The 20,994-nt window shown below is 39.7% G+C and overlaps 1 protein-coding gene across 8 annotated transcripts; it reads right to left on the bottom strand.

The window, feature by feature from the left end:
- Positions 1-663: 663 nt before the first annotated feature.
- On the bottom strand, positions 664-20,756 carry LUC7L3 (LUC7 like 3 pre-mRNA splicing factor). Of its 8 annotated transcripts, none has more exons than XR_014229707.1 (13): positions 20,538-20,756; positions 13,667-13,733; positions 12,615-12,654; positions 12,238-12,382; positions 10,866-10,940; positions 10,675-10,779; positions 9,401-9,562; positions 8,627-8,910; positions 7,908-8,068; positions 2,671-2,811; positions 2,460-2,565; positions 1,967-2,045; positions 681-1,126 (listed from the first exon to the last, which is right to left on the bottom strand). XR_014229707.1 is itself a non-coding variant. In XM_082326488.1 (13 exons), the coding sequence occupies exons 1-12, from the start codon at positions 20,634-20,636 to the stop codon at positions 2,021-2,023; spliced, it is 1,410 nt and encodes a 469-aa protein (XP_082182614.1). In that variant the 5' UTR covers positions 20,637-20,756; the 3' UTR covers positions 681-1,126; positions 1,980-2,020. The 8 variants fall into 8 exon arrangements, 7 of the variants coding, with proteins under 7 accessions (XP_082182616.1, XP_082182612.1, XP_082182613.1 ...); XM_082326488.1 differs by having other exon boundaries at positions 1,980-2,045; XM_082326487.1 differs by having other exon boundaries at positions 669-2,045.
- Between the last annotated feature and the right edge of the window lie 238 nt (positions 20,757-20,994).

The following is a 20,994-nucleotide window of genomic DNA, read 5'->3' as shown; positions in this document are numbered from 1 at the left end:
CTTTGTCCATGTGTGACTTCAGTTACCTGTAGGGTCCAGTCCTGAATACCAACACGAAGGACAATGCCTTTTTTAAAAAACGTAAATTCAATGCCTTACAGACACGGCACTGAAGTACACTTCACCGTCTCTACCGCTGCCTAGTACACACTGGAGTTCTTTTCCAACAAGAACTATGCTTGCTCATGCTACAGCTTCACAAGAAAGCGTAAGGGATGCCTCTTTTCCCTTGCATCTGTTTCAACACGCAGACTGTGCATGCTTTCCAGCTGCGTACAGTTGTTAATTAATACTCCAGGCTGATACTACAATGCAAACATAAAGGCAGTCTGGTGGCCAGCCTCAGCAGTGGCATCTTTAGGGTACCGCTGTAAAAGTCAAACTGCTTTGTAAAGGCTTAAGGCCTACGTTTTTATTGTGAGATTTCTGTAATTTCTTAACCAGCTGCAGCATAAGCCGCACTGTGTAGGGGGGACAGAATCCCACAGCCCTCTAACTGCTGAGAAAGTAAGCTTGAAATGAAATACTAACTGATGGCACCAAAAAAACCAAACCCATAAACACCACAGAATAACTAAGCATCCAAATTAATGGACTAAGCTTGAAGACATGAGTAGATTTATTAGGAAAGAAGCTTACTTAATATTAAACGTTCAATGACAGAGACAATCAAATTTGTAACAGAAATTCAAAGATACTTTATTTCCATTTCTCGTATATCAAGAAGCTAGGAATAGCTTAGTTGTAAAAATGGGATTCATTTTAGTTCGATTCACACAAATACTAAACATTTATTCCTGTGTTTTAAAGTCCAAGAATGAAAACTTGCAATTAAACACTGAGCAAGCCATGTGTTCAGGTTATGTTGGTTTCTTATCTTAAAAAGTCTTAAAGAAAAAAAAGGATACAGGACTTATATTCTCAGTAGCATATGTGCTATTATCAACACATCTTTCTGAACTCTGGGAGGAAAGACCAGTCCTGAATTAAATTTTATAAAAAAAAAAATTTCTAACTCAACTTTATATTTTTCTACGCCACTACAGCTTTCTTTCACCTCATTTTAAAGCAGATCTTCAGTTTAAGCTGTCTTCCGCTGTCTTCGCAGACTCTTCATGTAGTAGTCCTATAATGCAAAATTTTGGGAAAACAGACAATTAGCCAGCATTAAGAGCATTTAGTTTATCATTCCTATATATTGGCCCAGTTGTTAGCTGTCATCTTAACTCTACAAAAATGCCAACAGTGGACATGACTGGCTTTAGAAGCAATAACATAGCATTAATGGTTTAATAATCAACATTAAGTGTTTAAGAGTTCCTAGCATAAATAATGAAACTACAGTAACAATTTATGTTGCAAGAAGCTCATTTATCAGCTGTACTCTCCATTGTTAGTTCCTTATTTCAGGAATACAACTAAAGACCTTCTGTAAGAGTAAGAAAGCTATGTCAACAGTGGGGAAAAGAAAGTTTTCCTTTTAATACAGTAGTTGTATTTCCTACGGTTTAGCTGTTTCACTTCCAACAAACAGTTTTTCAGCATACAATCTTGCCATGAACATTGCAATCATTTGGTGGCATCTGTCTTTGTATTTACATTTGCCTTAGAAGTCTGTTATCAGCCATTCCACTTCTCTGTACTATGGCTGACTGCAAATTCTCCTACACAGTAGGAAATATTAAACACATACCTCTTAAAGACTTGAATTGCATTGAAAGTAACAAGGCGATAATTATGTAGTGTTTATTGCATTTTAAACTCTTTAAAGATATCTAATTCTGGGCAGCACTGCATCCCTACATACAGTTGAAAGAAAATTCCATTCTGTTAACATCAGATTTACAGTATTCACACAATACACAAAAAGTCCTTTTCACTATCTTGAAAATCAAAAACACAACAGTAAGCTTAAAGATTACAGGCAACAGCATTCAAACATGGATGTGGGTAGAGAAAGGAGTACCTGGCATGAGTACCTGCTTAGTTTGACTGAATCCTTGATTTTTAATTTGGCTTTTCATGGGCCGCTCACAACACCAACGCTGTGTGAGGTATGGTAGTCAGCTGCAATAATTCATAAACCCTACACTTCCATCAATCCAATGCTACTGGCTCTCGAGTTACAGAACAAACTGCATTAGAATGCAAGGCAATAAAGCAAAAAAACTAGAAACATCCTTGACAAAGAAATACTAGCAGTTTATATGAAAACAAAGTAGTCCAACATGTGCCTCAAATATTAAGTATTAAAGCAAAAGTTTCTGCTGATGTACCAACACAATATGGACTTAAATACAAAAACAGTTCAACTTTTTTTAAAAAACGATAACAAAATCCCTAAAAATAAAAAAGGATAATTAATTTTTCTATGGTGGCTATATTACAAATATGTCCCAAAGAGGCACACTAAGGGGGGCACGAGTCTGCTACAAAATAGCTGAGACAAAACAATGTACCTCAAAATGTTTTGCAGGACTACACTGTCTTTTCCTTCAGAAGGTGCTTTAGTATGTCTTCTTACTTGGCTTAGTTCCATCTTCATCTGTGCATACTTACGCTGCACTGTTAAACAGTAACAAAAAGCCCTAATCAAAGTTTGAAATAATGCACTTACCTCTGCCTGATCTGAGGTCATATCAGATCAGTTTTAATTGGACTGAGTGTCACCTTCAGATTTAATGTCTTCACTGGTCCCATTGACCTCATTCTTAGTATCACTCTCCTTCGAGTCTGTATTTGTGTCTTCACTCTGTTTTTCTCGACTACTGGACTTCATACTACTTTTTTTATCATCAGATCCCCTCTTTTCTGCCATGAAAGAAGACATTGACCATGGATTTCAAAGTAAAAACAAACATTGCACATGTCAGATAGATATCGCATACAAAATGGGACAATTACTTTCTATAGCAACAACAGCGATACTTAAAGTTCTAGAAATAGGCTTCAGACTACCATGCTGGAATGGAGAGGGTACAAAAAAGGTCAAAGGGGACAGTACAGGGTGGGGAAAAGAGGAGAAAGGACAGACCTCCTAACAGAGGCAGCTACTCAGCTGTCTGTTGAACTACACAAATTGGGGGTAAAGAGGCAGTCAAGAAGTTAGGCAAGTGTGTAATTATGATGCACGGCTTCCTTACTTATCGTGGGACTCTTTTTGTCCCCAAGTTTTAATTTATGATGTGTACGGCCTTCTTTGGTTTACAATTCTCATTAAATATGGTTCTTGAGAATCAGAAAAGAGTGATGGGACAGGGCATTATCAAATAAATCAATACTTGCCAATTAAAAAAACCTAGCAACCCCAAACAATCAAATACTTGGGGAAACAAACACTATTAAGCGCTGCTAGCTTTGAAGGTGGGGATCACAGTGACAATCAAAATTAGCTTTACTGTACAGTATGTCACAGAAGCTGCCCACTTGTCAGCATTATTAAATTCTCAGTTTTATAAAAACAGCAGTCATTTATAATCCACTCATTAAACAGGCTTGGGGAGACAGTTTGGAAGATATATAAAAAGCACTGTTTTCCAAAGGTAAAGGAACAGCAAGCTGGGAAGGACTCCACAATTCCATCACAAATTGGAAAGCTGACTGAAGAGTTTGCTACACTGCTGAAAAACTCATCTTTTCCTCAATAATCTTCAAGGAAGGAAGGAAGGAAGCCAGAAGTAAAAATATTTCCACGGGAAGAACAACATTCAGTATTAGAGCTGCGTGCCTCATCCGTAAATTCAGTGTTTGCAAATTTAATAAAAATATCAATTCTTTCTGTATTATTTCACACCATAATATTCAACCTTTGATCAGTAAAGACACTTTGGAGAGAAAAAAAAAAATCTGAAAAACCAACCTCTCAGATGTCATCATACAGAACAACATTCACGCTCTTTTTTCTGATTATTCCCTGCTATCCGGGCAATTAAAATAAATAATATAAATATATATATATATATATATAATCTCCCCGACATAGGAGCACACAGACCGAACACTCTGAAAAAGCTATTTTAAATAACATTATCACCTAGACTGGCATAACACAGTTACATTCCAGAAGACAAAGTAGAAATTAAGCTTTAAAAGAGAAGCAACACCCCAACTTCTTTGTTTTAAAACAGACCACCAAAGGGAGGGGTAAAGCCCCCACACAGAAATGAGGGCAACTGCCTAATGAACACTGCTACTGAGGTTTCATCTGAAGCAGCACATCCAGTGCACGGTGCTTGGAGAAAGCACGCAGCGATGTCAAAAAACTAACTGAAGAACTAATAATTTTGTATCTGTCTGCCCTCGGTTTTGCAACTCCGCAGGTAGATTGCACTCTAACTAACCTTGTTAAAAAGTCTTCTTTTTGTGTCTTATAGGTATCTCCGATGCACACGTAGATCCACTGAGGAATAGTAGTCTTGTTTCCCCGCAGAGGACTAGTAGTCAGTCCAATAATCTTATCTTCTGTCCTATGTAGATATGGTAGATCTTAATAGCCCTATGGATGTGCAGTGTGCAGGGTTTTGTTCTGTCTTGTTTGTTTCTTGAATTTGGTCAGGAAGGATAATTTTGTTTAAGGTTAAAAAACTACTATTAAACTGTGGTATGAAAGATGAAACTCTTCTAACAACCTTAATAATAACAGAGTTTTACCATAGCAAACCTCCAGTTTGCCAAGCAGAACTGAGAAAGTGTATTCAACAAATAGTCCAACAACTGAACTCCTTTCAACTCCTGGAGTATCTGCAAGCAGTTAAGTTCCTCCACTGTATTTTCAAACGGTAAGATTTCTTTCTTTAAAAGCACATACAATTAGTTGGCTGTTGAAACTGTGTATATTGTTTCAGCTGTGATCTATTAGGTACAATCACGTAATACTGACTCTGCTTTCTGATTCAACACATGCACATGTTTCTGACTGAGGTCACGTGGGCCACTGAGATGTGTTTTGTGAGAATTCTTACCACGATAACGCGAATGGTTTTACTGTTCAGAGAATACAGAAAATCAGTCAAATACAATACCCACTATTACTGAGGGTTTGGGTGTTCTGACACTATTTGCTGAGGTTTAATCACTAACATGAAAACACAATCACAAACATAATTATTTATACGTAAGTACATAAATCCAGATTAAGGAAGCTAAAGAGCCCAGTTAAAGTGCTCTGGAGGCATGTTCCAGTATAAACCCCTCATAAAATGAAGGTACTTACAGAACAGATGTTTTCCTTTTCTTAAAAAAACAAAACCCAAACTATTTATTAAACTATTTATTCCACCTACTCTGAAGTTAGTTTACTTCAACAGTAGTTGTGTTCTGCTGGTTTATATTAAGCTAATGCTCAGCTGGTGTTTATGGCTGGCAGGCTCCTTCCTTTAGCAAATGTAGCCCTGTTCCTGAAACTTGAGTCAGAAATTAAGCGTCTCCATTTTTACATACGCTTTTTTCTTACAGTCTTAAAGGTCGCTGTATTCCACAGTATTTTAGTGAGCAAGAAGCCAGGACTCCCGAATTTTCAAAGCATGGCACTAATTTAATGTGTAACAGCAGGCAAGTCTTGGGCAACTGTGCCTTGCTTTTTTTCCTGTTAAGATTCATGTTTGTAAAGCCGTTTGAGATTTCCAGATGAAAGGCACTACCATGAGTAGTTACCATGAGGCCTTTGCTGCTTACTTTTATAACCGCAGATCAGTGGGGGATATAAAGACAATTAGATTCTGAAGCCAATATTCCCAACGGAGCAGTACATGTACTAAGTTAAGACTTAACTTCCACATTACTTCTTTTTGTGCAAATAGTAGAGCAGGTAGCCAGCCACGTGCTTCAGATATAGGAACCTCTAAAGCTATCTACTTAACTACCTGCAATGCCACGTTGCAAACGTGAAGATGTAATGGTGTTTACAGCTTCGTAACAGAAATTCAATGCTTGCTTGTTAAATACTATTTTTTCCTTTTTTCACCTCTTTCTTTTTTTTTTTTATTAAAGATTTTCCCAACAAAGGGAACACAAGCTTCTTCAGCATTACAGTCCTGCTCCGAGGCCTATTTGTGTTTCTACAAGTGTTATGATTACATAGTCAAAAAAGTAATTGATTTTCCCAGGTGGAATTTTCATCACAGCTCAGAGCATCACCTCACTGTTCCCATTTCTGGAGGAAGAAAGTAGCAAGCAGCAAATAAAATGTCCAGCAAGGAAATCAGTCAAGTTAAAACTAAAAATATTGAGATGCTGAAGAAAGTCCACTAGCTCCTCTATTTATGGAAGGATTAAGGAAAGAACTGAACAGCCATTAAGCTCAAAATCAGACCAAATTTGAATAAATAAGAACACGGTTATTTATATGCATAGATACACACAGAATACTGAATAGGACATTCTTGACTAAGTACCAGAAATCTGTTCATGAAGTAGGCAAAAAAGGCACAATATCAGGTAGGAATAAAGTAACAAAATGGACAGATACCAGGCTACAATACTGAATCTGAGTTTAAACACTGCCAATGAGCAAGCAGCTAAAAACCACTTGCTTATAAAGGGCAAAGCAAAATGAGAGAAGAATCAATGCACCGTAGTAAAAACCAGAAAAATTAAAACGGTCCAAGGAAGTCAGGCGAGAAAAATAGATGAAGCACTACCAACATTTTGGGAACTAATCTGCTGGATAAATATGGAAAAGTACGGGTAGGGCAAACAGGCCTATGCAATCCAGAAACATGCACATAGCACCTTTCATTCCAGAGCACCTCAAAAGTACCTTAGAAACATAACAGAACTGTTTGATCCGTGACTGACGGTCAGCTCTGATAATGAAGTGGGGTGGCTGTTTCAGACCGGACATTAGTCAGCACCCCTACAGAGCACTAGTTTAAGCCAGAAGTTAGTATTACATTCCTCCAGAAGTTCCCAAAGACTTTTAAAGGGGGAAATTTAGCAATAACAGTGAATTAGTATCTTTTCACAGAATGTGAATCTGTAGTGTTCTCTATAACTCTTTTTAATCCTACTCAAAGGCAAAGCTTTTGATGGAGCAGTGAGTCACCATCAATGCTGTTGTACATTGCATGTACTGCTATAAAAGCGTTCCAAGAACTAAGACAGCATTCCTTTGAGACTCAACTGAATACTGACAAAGCAAATCTCACTTCATTAAAAAACAAAAAAAACCCAAACCAAACAAACAAAAAAAAAACCCCAAACCAAACCACACAACAAGGGGGAAGAATGGGGGGGAAGAGCAGGAGGCTGGGGAGAGGGCATGAAATTGTAATTTAGAGCATTACAGAAATTCTGCAAGATTTATCTTGGACTGCATTTGCAGACTAGGAAAACAAACAAACAAACAAACGAACGAACTTAAAAGCACTGTTAAAGGAAAATAAAGGAAACATGATAGTGTAGAGAAGTAATAGATGGTACAGGTGAAAAACCAGCTACCAATCTCCCACAAAACACGTACCAGCAAAGGGTAATTACAGAAATATCTGCTAACAGTAGGAATAGAAGATATTCACTCTTATGAAAATCTGATATTCACTCTTATGAAAATCTGATTACAGGCTTATGTTTTTCTAAAGGTAAACAGTAAACAGGTCTTAAAATACATCAAAATCCTCGCACACTTAATTTGCAGACAAAGTTTTTATATACTTTATATGCTTTTAATAACTACTGTAACAGATAAGAGGTGGACACTGGGGTGTACGTATGCACGCACGTGCATTAACAATAACTGGAATGAACAGCATGCTTCAAATTGGTTAACAGCAACATATACAGCTTATAAAACCAGATCTGATTTGATGCTAAGAACAAGTTTCAGTCACTGAAAGACTAAGAGCTTTTCAGACTGTAGGGAAAGATTAGTTTCAGAACTTGATAGGAACTCAGTCTTCACACAAACATACCTTTTTCTTTTGACTTCCTGTCTTGTTCTCTCTCTCTGCTTTTGCTTCTGTGCTTGTAGGATTTCCGATCCCGGCTTTTTGATCGTCTCCTGTCCCTACTGCGAGACCTATGTTTTCTTTCTGATCTATCGTGACTTCTGCTTCTTCTTCGGTCACGACTCCTTAACATTCAGAGAAAATTTCACAAATGTAAATGTCAGCTGGTATTTTCTAACTCAGAGGATAAAACAGTAAAACAGTAGCACTTTCTAATACATGGATTATTTGCAGAAAACAAGTATTTAAAACAAGTCTTAGCATACTGTATATAAATACTTCTCAGTACATAAGACTTGGCTTCGTATTGCCTTCTTCATTTACTCAAACATTCAACCACATAGCTTAAAATTATCCACTACTACGAACTAAAGACCAACTTAAGGAATAAACAAGACCCTGTTTTTTGGGAGCATTTGTCTACTCAAAGCTTCCTCAGAAGACAACTTCCACCACAATGGTGTCATCTACTTCTACAAATGGAGAGAAGACAGTGAGCATGCAGCAAAACTTGCTTACCCTTAGAACCAGTAAAGTACGCCTTCACTTACGAGAAATGAACAGTGAAGCAAACAAATCGGTGATGTGACCCAGGCTGACAGACCAAGTCCCCACAAGATTTTTACATTTTGGAAAGTTACATGAAAATACTTACACACACACACAGAGACACACGCACGTACCTGCTTCGCCTTCTTTCTCTGCTTCTTGATCTTTTGTGGTCTCGTGAACGGCTGCATCTTCTGTCAGATGTTCTGCTTGAATGTCTACTCCGTGAACGACTCCTTTTACGTCTCTCTCTGTCACGAGCCCTCTCTTTTTCCTTTTCTTCTTCTTCACGTCGTCTCTTCCTTTCCCGCTCTTCTCTTTCCCGTTCCCTCTCCTTCTCTCTCTCTTCTCGTTCTTGTTTCTCTTTTTTTAACCTGTCATCACGGTCAGGTTCTTCTGTTCTTTTTCGTAACTTTTCCTTAAAAAAAGTTCACGGAAAGAAATGAAGATTAATCAAAGACAAATCACTCAATGTAACTTAGTTTATACATTCTGAGGATGTAGAAGCTTAAGCTTTTAAAATATTTCAGGTTTGTTTTTTTTTTTTCCAAACAAAGGATGGCCTACACGGAAGCACTTTCTAAAATCCCTGAAACAGAAATCCTTTGTCTTGCAGAACTTTTTTGCTTCTCATTCTCACAAGAACAGAGGCCACACTACAGTTCTTTAGAAAGGCCACAAAAAATTCCCACCTGAATTTACATCTTTGCTTATTCCTAGTGCAATCACATATGACAAAGAATGTCAGTGCAAGCGCAATGCTAAATGTGCAGCGGGATTCCATTTCATTTTTATATACCACCTTTGGAATATTTCACCCACTTGAGAAAGTCCACTGGACAGCCTTTTGTTCACCACAGGAAGCCTCCAAGCAATTTTTTATGTTCAGTAACTGAAGAGATGCTTACTTTTAAATCTTCTACGGTAGCTTTTATTTTGGCATAACCCATGTGCTGCTTTCCCATCAAGTGGTCATCTACCCTGGACTGTGCATCTCCTACAATTAAAAAGGCTCCACAAACTTCACAAACTTCCATTTGCTTTTCTTGCGCTGCAAAGCTCTCAATTGTCTGCAAAACAAAAATAGAAAAGTTTTAGCCAGAAGCCAGTGAAGAGGTTTAGAACTTTATTGATACTGTTGTCAAATCCTAGGCACTAGTGAAAGCTGAAGATCATAACTGCACGCTTTGTCTTCTGAGCACTGCACCTACTAGGATGAACAGGGCAAAAACAGACTACATACGCCCATTCCGCATAAGCCACAAGGAAAGAGTCAATTAGAAAACACACAAAACAGACCTTATTCCTCACCGCAAAGGATTAATATGTATATAGCCATATCTGCAGCTTCCTTGCAATCTCGGGATTAAGGAAAATAAAAATCAGTTTTCTCCTTAAGATGATTTCTTTGGCATCAACTGAAACGTCTGGAGCTGCAGAACAACCACGAAATACGTCTCAAGGAATGAAAAGGCTACAATATCTCGTGAAGAAATACAAAAGGAACGCTGGGCTTCTGTTTAAAAGGATGGTGGTGAACTTAATTCACCATTTCAACAGACATACAAGAAATACACCGGAATTTCAACAGAAAGCCAAGTGATCGTTGCTGTGCAACGTTGATGAATCATATAGTATGGACACAAATGCTATTGCCCACAACGTTTAATAACTTTTTAAAAATAAAACAGGAATCACAATTTGAGCATATTATTAAACACCGAAATGTAATGTTTAAACATCAGCTCCTTTTTGTTGACAGGAACTTGCTACTTAACACATTACCTTTGGCTTCTGTAGCTCTCAAAGTCAGACAGATGCCTGTCTCTAGTCACCGCCCTGACACAAGGGCTTTCCGTAACACAGCCAGATTGGTAATTCGGTGAAATAACATCGTGGAGGCTACGTGGCAAAGTTCAACTGAGACCTGAACTACAGTAAGATGTAAGCTCACCTCCTGGACTGCTGTGTAAATAACTTCGTAATTTGTGTGCATGAAACGCACTCTCAAGGTAGCATGCTAAATCAAGACGCTGGATTAACACATTTAAATGTCATGTTATTGTTTAATAAATTCTGCACAGAACTTGCATGCCTTCAGTGCAAGGACAAGGTTATTAAGAACGTACTGTTGCACAAAATTTTGAAATAAGCCTGACAGAACTACAAACACGCTACTTACCGAAGTTGTAGACCTCAGCAATTCTCTCTCTTCCTTTAACTGTTCAACAAGTTTCATCATTCCTTGTGCCTCTTCCACCTTCCCTTCTGACCCTAGTTCTTCAATCTAAAGCCAATAAAAAAGTTCAACTTTAATTTTTAATCAAGTAACAAAAGCAAGAGATCTCTCTTACAGAGGGTAAAAAACCTCACCTGTTGTAGAAGTACATCAATTTTGTCAGTTAACACCTGAATCTTCTCTTCATTTTTACCGGTAGGTCCCGCTCCCTGTCAAACGGTACAAGTGAAGGTTTGGTTTTTTTTTTTTTTTTTTGCTTTGTTTTAGTTAAAATAACTTTAAAACACACAAACGTACATCTTCTCATATTCCAGAGATGCTTCAGGAATAACCTCCTCCTGCCTCTTCTCCCAGGAAGTCCTACTAATAATAGTTTAGTCTAACATAAAACACTCCTTAACACAGCTTACCCCACTCTTGCTGAGTGAAGCAAGTTCCAGTCACACTAATTCTTCCTAAATCAACAAAAACATTTGAGGCCCTGGCCCATAAAAGGTAAGACATCTGAATTTGAATTCCTAAATTTAAACTCTGAAACTGCCACGCAACTATTAGATATCTTTGCAGACACTCAAGTATGACTTAGAATTTCCATGGGCTCTGAAATTTAACTTCTGAACATAAATGCAAAAAGAATCTCACTTAATCCAAAATGTACTTGCTAGTAGAGTCCTCTCTGTCGGCTGCCGGAATAGACTTACACCTGCTTCCCCCACAACCTTTGCTCTACTCCACAGCCAGTAGGCTCTCTTGACTGAAGATACTGTCCACAGCTCCTTCTGAAGCAACTGGACTTTGCACAGAACAATTAATTGCGGCAGCAAAAAGGAGAAAGGCTACCTAGCAGTCAGGAAACTCTCAGAGCACAGGCCACAGTCACTGCTCCAAATCCATCAGGGGACAAGAAAAAAAACAAGTGGAGTAAACATGTAAAATTTTTCTCCCAGGGAGTTTAAGTTTTTCATTAACAGCTGTCTAGTATGCAGCTTGGAGTTGAGAAAACTTGCACAGAAGTATTTCTTTCTCAAACTTCTGTGATTCCACCACCGCCTGCCAATGGCGGTGTTGGAGCAGAAAGAGGCTACTGCCTAAGAGCGGCAGCTGACAGGGGCATTCAGCTCCATCAGCTGCTGAAAGACCCAGCACTTGCCTACTTCAGTAATATCACCGTGATACAGCCTCTTAGTGGAGGGAAGGAAGAATATGCAACTAAGGGAGAGAAGGTAAACTGAGGTTAACAGGATAAATACAACACTTGGCAGGATTAATGTTGCAGGGCGGAGAACAGATACTGATTCTGAGGAAACAGAGACGGACTCTTGCTGACTGTGGAGCCACCTGGCTTGTCCACTAGGGCTAGATGCAATCTGCTGGCTAACAGACGAAGAGACTTATCTAATGGGAATCTTCTGGAAAACAATATATTTTACCTGAAGAGACAAGGTAAAGAGAACATGAAGGCACAATCTAGAGGAAAAATGGCCTCAATGATTCTTCCAGACTCACCCCTGAAGACTGTTGATTCTGTGACAGTGCCAAACGAGCATGGCCTCTTCGAATCCTGCGTTCCACCTCTGCAAGTAAGCTTTGTAAATAGCGTAAGAAGTCTCTTTCATAGCCCACTTTCATAAAACGAGAGCTCTTCTCATACCTGGTAAAACATTTTAAAAATGAAAGCTCACGTCACTCCACAATATATGAAAAATTAATAATAAACCCTGCAATGTTATAAATTCTTGCTCAAGGTCAGAGAATATTATGTATTTAAAGAAATGTTTATATAAATGAAAAAACAATTAGTTTCTCATGGTTGGGTTGCTTTTAGGAAATTTCAAGCATACTAGAAACACTATTTGCATTAACGTATCAGCCAACATACTTACTGTTTACGTAGATTTTCATCATGAATTTTTTCACAAGGACCTAAAAAGACCACACAAAAAGTTTAAGCTTGCATTCTTGAATGCTGTATTCACACTCCATCAGCATTTGTTTGTGCACCATGATAGAACAAAGTTATAAACACTTCCCAGGGACTTTAATGCCTGCCCTTCTGCTTCCTTTACTTGGAGTTTGAAAGAAACATTAAAGAAAAAGAATGCCAATATGGTTTAGTAATTATAAAACCAAAGGAGATTCGGAATGACATATAAAGTCTTCATATAAAATAGAATTTCCAGATCAAGTTCTACATCGGTAAAACTACACAAACAAACAATATCCTAAACACCTGGGGCCTCAAAAAAAAAAAAAAAAAAAGAAAAATTACACATGAAGGGTAATTTAACCAAGCACTTTCTAAGCTCCAGACAGTGTTCTTTGTAAGAAAGAACTGTCTACTTAAAACATTATTCTTCAGAGTAAAATTGGGAGGTATGTGGCCTGAGTTCATGAAGGTTCATGTTAAAATTCCCCACCCTCCCGAGCCTATCAAACTCTTCAATGGACCTGGAAATGAACACTACAACAAGAAGCCTGTTTTTCCTAGTTACTGTCTCCAAACTACATGTTTTCTGCATACTATCGCTTGAAAGCTAATAGTAATTTAGAAATGGCCTTCAGTAGTAACTATTACAGTAGAAGAGTCTCTAACATAAAGAAGCTCAAAAACGTATACTCACACAAAAATAAGTTCAAACCCTGCCCAGGTAGAATAAACCAAACTAGAAGCCAGCACTTCAGAAGAAAACCACCCCACACCCAATAATTTAGCTTAAACTGGAAGGGGCGGGGAAGGTTTTTCACTTAGAGGACGTGGGATCAGGAATAAATATTGCTCTTAACATACTGTATCACTGGCAATTCTTTAAAAATAAAAAAGCCTATTTTCAAAGTGTTTTGACAGAGCATTAAACAGCAAAAATGTGGTTTGCAAAGGAAAGTCCAATTGTAATTACATGTAAGTGAATAAAAGTTACAAGACTTACAGACTTACCTAAATCAGAACGGGTATTTGTAAATAATTCAGCTGGGCAAAAGCCACAAAGGTAGTATTTACAAACCTGACAGAGGAGAAAGAAACAGGCATCAGTTTTTTTCCTCATAAATTAGCAATATTAGGTAATCGCTTCTATTTTCTAAAATACAGTGTAAAAATCCTCTTTGTGCACCACAAGCTTTCTGAAAATTTTGCACAGGTACACCCTCTATCTGTGTGTTACTTGGTAGCACTAAGTGCTACAAGGTGCATCTTAACGACAGAACACCAAAATTCTTACTTTCCATTGCAATAATGGTATTTCTTAATTTTACTGCTAAATATTTAAGATTACAGGGAAGTGTCATCTATTTGTAAATACAATACAGTATTTGATATTTCCAAAGGAATTAAATCAGATTGGACTATTAAAACCGTTACTGTGAAATTCCTTAACTGTGAGAACCTACAAAGGGTGAATGTGCAGAAGCATGACAGCAAGCGCCTCTTAGCTCGCCCGTAACAATTCTGTGTTCAGCCTCCGTTTCTTCAATGCTACTGGCTGGGAGAACGGGAGCCATCAGCATTCAAACGTCAGGTCCTGCCCCAAGGATTCTGATGGCCATTAAAAGACTTAAGAACACACACGATACCTATCCAAAAGCTTCCCCATTCCAATGCCTTTAAAAATCCCTACTCTAAGAATGATATGCAAAGAGACATTGCATACCTCTTAAGGCAGACACAGAAGACATTCATTTTAACCTGGTTTCCTGCCAGCTAAAAAGGGTTTGTTTTGCTTCTGCATAGCCTACTTTTACATTAGCAGGTCAGGTTCTTTTGGATAACAGAAAAATACCATCAGGAAGTTAGAAAAAGAACAACCTGGTAGCCTAGCCAGTAAATACTTAACATATGATGGGATAAAACCAGCTTTTGTTAAAAAGATTATTCAACCTCACCCATGAGCATGGGCTTTAGCTAGCCAAGTTGGTCAGTTCTTGAAGTTCATACACAGAAAAATCTCCTGTCTATCCATCAGAACAGCCAAAAAGACAAAATCAGAAATACTTTCAACCCTAACTTCATAAGCAATCTTAAATAATTAATTCTTCAACAGACCCCTCTCCTAGACATGACTGCCATTAATTGTGAATCCAAAACTAGCCTGCACATTCTTCTAACATCTCTTTTATGTTACACCACTTTCTAATATTTGGCAAACCTAATAATTGCTACTGCGTATTACAGCCTAGTTCTAACACTCTCATGCATACCGTGGACAAAGTTATTTCCTAAGATGCATGTCGAAGTATTTTAACAAACGTGTGATGAGAGAGACCCAAAACCTACCCCACACTGAAACGCCTGTGACACCAGTTGATCAAATTAGATCAGTCTGATTTATTTTTCCATGCTAACTGCCAGGCTGCAAATCAGGCTACGGAAGTTAAAACTGGACTGACTGCTTTACAGATTAGACAGAAAAACAATCACGCTTTCTACTGACAAGCCATGGACACAAAAAACAAAACAAAACAAAAATGTTTATTCTATCATTTGAATACTTCTCCTGTGATCCAGGTTATGACACTGTGGCACCTATCTGAAGCAATTTATCAAGAATAGTTAAGAAAATGCCACACAAAATTACAAATTTTTTTCTTCTCAGGAAACAAGGAGAAAGCTACTGGACAAAATCTGGTTTCAGAATCTGCTCTCTTCTCCAAAAGCTGCAATATCCCTTGTTCTAATATCAAGTTGTTTCAAGGGAGCAGTTTCTGAACTCCTGTACTAAGCAATAGAAAGATCATTTTTCTCTACATTCTTTCTCCTCGCTTTTCTCCTCCTCACATTCAAGTATTAGGGTCAGTGAAAAGGCATTGCCCCAAAAAAATTTCAGGGATGGATTAGACAATTTCCTAAGAAATTCCTAAGAACAATAATAACAGTTTGACCGTATTATGCTGTAAAGAGTTGTAGAACATCTTCTATAAGCTCAAAAATTATGCAAACTGGCCTGTAACAGTTTTGAAATAAGAAGCAGCAAAAGGAGCAACGGACAAGGTATTAAGAGGCAGAAGTATTGGGGGGGGGAGAGGAACCAACAACAAAACAACACACAAACCCACCAGAAATAATTAAAATCATTTTATGAAGCAGCATTGCTAGGAGAAGCCTCCTCTTATGAGCTGATGGTTACAGCCAAAACCTGCAGTGACCAATACTAAAATATGCAGCTTAAACATGTGTCACACCTTGTATTAATTATTTATATATTAAGAAAACCCAACAACTAAAACCACACACATTGAAAAGTTGAAGTAATTTTCTCCTAACTAGCTCGGGATGCTATGGTACCTACTGCATTCCTTGGCACGCTCTCCTAAGAGGCAGCCTGCAGAGAAATACTTAGAGTGGTTCAGACTGGTGTGTCTGCAGCGATTTTCTCCCTCTCTCACACCTATTTCATTATGCTCTTCAACTGATTTTGCTTCAACAGAAAAAAACGTTACTTGAGAGAATCTTGCGGCTACCTTGAAAGGTATCATTCGGGCTTAGTTTCACGGTGTGGTACGTCTGCCTTGACAAGCTGTAGATGCCAGTCAGCTGCACTGATGTCAGTCTTCAGTAATCAATGATGAGCAAGAATAGAAAGGGCCAAGAAACGGTTGAAGCATCACAGAGCCATTAAAGGACTGAAAGAGAGGTGATATGCTTCAAATGGCATTACTCATCCGGGGCTTATCAGAGTGCTGCACTTAGCACAAGTCAGAAGTAATATGGAAATACATTCCGTATTTGCAGAAACAGAGCAACAGGCAATTTAGTACGGATATTTACCTATGCAGGTAACAAGCACTTATTCCTTTTTGCCAAATTATTCTGATGACTCTGCTACCAAGAAGGCAGAACAGAGAGGAATGTTACTGTCAAACTATTGCAGCAGGATTAGCCATAGCTTGTGTCTCAAAGCCGCTGGTCTCACATTTCGATAAGACACTAGAACAAATACAGACAGACACTTGGAACTCTCCACTTCTTCATCTCAAATTCACTAATCCTTGAAATCTCTTGGAGGTGGGAAAGTAGTATCTGAGTTTACCTCAAAGTTGAGTAAGCTGACAGCGAGAATGGCTGGCTCTTCCAGAGTTTGTGAACCTATTCAAAGCTTTCCTATATAAAGAAACTATTGACAGCTCTATATCATTAATACTTCTACCTTAACATGTTCCTCTTCTGCAAAACATTATTACTGATGGAGAAGTATCAGTATAACTGTAATAAACAATTATGTAACTAAATTCCTTTAGGCAGACAATTCCTATTAAAAATGCTGAGAATAAAATCCAGCAGGTTATGGCTTACACATGAATGAGAAAATTCCTTCACATAGATGAGTTCTTTGAAACCATTAAAGTTCACATGCATCAGACATTTTATGAGCAATGCCTACTCACCCAAAACAAAACAAAGCCCTTCTCCCAAACCCCACTCTCAGACATAACCTTCCATTACCAATATTCTTCTAAAACAAGTAACACTTAAGTCCTCCCCGCCTCTCCTCCTGGAGGATTAAGTTCTGAGATTCTATCTAGATGCAAACCAATTTATGTCTTTGGCATTAAAAAAAGTGTAACACATCATAAATAGCTAATACCATCAAATCATATTTTAAATACAGAACCTACACTTGGAGAAACTGCATTCCTATCAGAGATAATTGCTCACAGTCATTTGTCCGCAACAGCTGTCCACCCCTCCCCACTTCCAGAAAACGCTGAATTTACCTCGAAGGAACCAGCACAACCTCAAAGCCTTACACCAAGCACAGGTAGTCAATGCTGGGCTTCCTTGTGCTACAGAACAGCCTTAGAACTTTTACGTAACTGCTGTTTGCACATGAACTTGGTTTTGTATAGGTGGCACATTAAAGCAAGAATGTGTGAATCAATAAAGTTACTGTTCCAGAAATACACTTTGTCTATGGATATGTCAGTAAGCAGAAAGACTAAAATATATACTAGTAATTTCCTCCTCCGTACAAAATAGAAAGCCTTTATGCCAAAACCAGAATTGATCACAGAATGGTTTGGGTTGGAAGGGACCTTTAAAGATCATCTAGTTCAACGCCCTGCCCATCCCCACGCTGCAATACACACGCAATATACAGCAACTGGGATTTCAATTTTTTAAGATTAAAGGCTTTAGTCATGTCAAAGTTCTGAAGTAAGAACTTAGCTCTACAAAAGGCCTTACAATACATGATCAACATGTTTCATTAGAACTGCAAATAAATGCTCAGCTATCACATGCTCTGCTTCCACACCTTCAAAAAAACCCTACTCCTATCCTGTATTTCCTTGCATCTTCCATGCAGTTCTTCCATATCCACCTAGATGCAATTTCCAAATGATAAAGAAAACAGAAATGAGCTTGTTTTGATAGCCTTCCATATCTAAAAACTGATGAACTGTGACACAAAATCCAAAACTTCGGTATGAGTACAGCATGCTTACATTGAAAAGGCTACCTGTTGATATATGTCTAATTTTACAACAAATGACATTAGCATATGTATTTCATCTGAAAAGCACAACAGCAGTTAAGCAGATGAATTAATGTTACTATCTGAACCCTATCTGCATTTCCTGTCTTTTAAAACACATCAGCATTGCAAATTTAATCTTTAGGTGATGCAGGAAGTCAAATTGAAGCACATGTTTTAACAGCAGTAATTTTTTTTTTTTTATGAACTCGCCAGTTGACTATAGGAATCCATGAAAACATTCCTTTCAGAGAGGTTGCATTTAATTATGGCCCTATAAACTTCATAAATAAAAGCAGGAGCAAAGCAAACAGCAGCAGTTCCTGCAAGACTGAAGGCTCAACCGTAAGCCTGTAAATCTCTCACTGGCCTCAGACACAGGACAGCTCTCCACTTTCTAAATTGTCAAAGGAGGACTGAGAAGAAGAGACAAGGCCCCATTTCTGAAACAACAAAACCGAACAACAGCTTAGAGACAGATTCCTATGGTTATAGTTAATCTCTTCAGCCTAAAATTGAAGAATTTACTCATTTGAAGATGAAGAAAGTAATCTGAACTTCATTAAAGAGAAGGGGAGGGGGAACACAAACAAGAAAAAAAATATTTCTCACCTTAAGAAATAAACCAAACCAATCCCCCTTACCTATTCTACCTGAGCCAACATGGCCCAAGGCGATTACTCCGTATTTCCAAAGCACTCACTTTGAGTTCAGAATCAAAAGAAAATATGTAACTCAACACCTAACTGCATAATGATACTGGGTTAATAAGAGAAGTCTAGAAAGACATTAAGAAAGTAACGAAAACTTCCCGAACTCACAATTTCCTCCTGACGTGCACAGCTTACCTATATAGCAGTATTTTTCAAGCAGGGCGGGGTAGGTGGGGGTTTGCTTGCATTTGCAAAATCTAAGGCCAGACAGATATTTGTCCTTATCTCATGCATTCTGAGACAAATTAAAACATGTATTAGCCATCTTTAAAATGACATAACTCTCATCTGAAAACTTGAAATTCCCACCTCTGTGATTAAGATGCAATTTAGAACAGCCCAAAGCAAGCACTTCTCCCTCCTCCCCATTTAACAACAACCCAAGAAAACACTAAAGGGGGGGAGGAGCTAAATGCTTTTTGCAGATTAAACAACAGAAATCCCCATCACACAGGTAATAAACAAACTACCGCAACCATGACACTTCCTTTTAACGGATACTGTAACTCAAAAAAATATATCGGGGGGGGAAGAGTATTTCAGCAGAGTGTTCATCTCTCCCACAGGCCGCTACAGGAACTTTTTAACTACCATTGATTTTTTGTGAAATAACTTACAGTACGACTATGGGTGTCACTAAAAGTCATCATTCATTAAAGCTCGACCATACCTGGGGAGAGACCCCACTCCAAAATAATAATAATAATAATAATAATAATAATAATAATAATAATAATAATATAGAAGTCTTGTTTGAGCTATTTATTGCAGAAAACTAATGAATCACCACATTAACAAAAAATACATAAGTACTACTAAACAATAGTACTGTTTAGGTTAGCATCCCCCAGGAGCTGTGGAACTCCTTTGAGTAAGTACGGAAGGAATCAAGCTTTTCTTAGCAAAATCCTCAGTTTCAAAAGTCTTACGGTTCTTCCTTGTGCTACGGCCTCCAGATAGTTAAGTTTCCTTCCCCAACACCACACTCAGGAAGAGATCCAGAGACACTTGTCTTCTAAACTACTAACATCTGTCTCATCTCCCTTCATGCAAGCCAGCAGCCTTCTACTCAAAAAAAGCAGAATTCCACAATCCCCGCCCCCCCCAACACATGATTTTTATTTTTCCCCACGGGAGATCGCGGCCTCCCAGACCCCCCCGCTCCCCCGCGGAGAACACGCCACGGCGCACACCGCCTCTCCCCCTTGCGCCGAAACCCAAACACAAGGCCTCTCTCCGCCCAGCAGCCCGAACAAGAGCGCAAGCCCTCTCCCGCAGGCCTGCGATGGCGGGATCCTCCTCCCTCCCGGCCACTCGGTTCCTCCTCCTCGTCTGAAGGCTCAGCGAGGTTCCCGCGCAACGGCCCGGGCCTAGCCCGCCCCGCGGCCGCCATGCAGGGGCCCCGCAGCCTCGGGCTGCGCACGGAGGGCCCGACCCGCACCCCCGCCAAAGCCCGGGCAACCCCGCCATGGCCGGCACCTCATCCCCTCCCCCGCTGCTGTCCCCGGGCCGGGAGAAGCTGCGGGCCCGCACCCGCGGTCCGTGTCGCCACGACAAAACCCCGGCCCTGCGAGGGGGATGGGAAGGAGGGAGGGAGGGAGGGGAGAGGCGGCTCCGCTTCACTCACGCTCTCATGGTCCCACCGCACGTTGCTGCGCTTCTCATCCGGGGCCAGGTTTCTGTCCCGGCCCATAAGCTCATCTAGGAGCTGGGCGGCCGATATCATCGTGTCCTCCTGGCCGAATCCCCCCTCGTCAAACACCGCCGCCGGCTCCGCCGCCGCCTCTCCTCCCCGACCGACCGCGCCGCCGCCGGGAGTGACAGAGACAAAATGGCGGCGCGGCTCCTCGCCCTGCCCACAATGCACCGCGCGCCGCCTAACCGCCTCTGGGGCCTGGCGGAGCGCGGGCCCGGCCCGCCGCGGCCTCGCCCGCGGCCCCGCGGAGCCCGGGACGGCTCCCGCTTCCGGATGGCGGCGGGGAAAAGCGGGAACGGGGCTCGTCCCCTTCCCGCGGCCCGGCCTAGGGATGCAGGCCCATGCAAGGCTGCGGGCTTGGGGAGGAGTGGCTGGGAGCTGCCCGGCG

This window comes from Platalea leucorodia (genome assembly GCF_965183815.1).
Source record: "Platalea leucorodia genome assembly, chromosome: 14".
NCBI lineage: Eukaryota > Metazoa > Chordata > Aves > Pelecaniformes > Threskiornithidae > Platalea > Platalea leucorodia.
The sequence above is the reverse complement of the archived record's forward strand: the minus strand, read 5'-3'. Positions and strand labels throughout refer to the sequence as shown.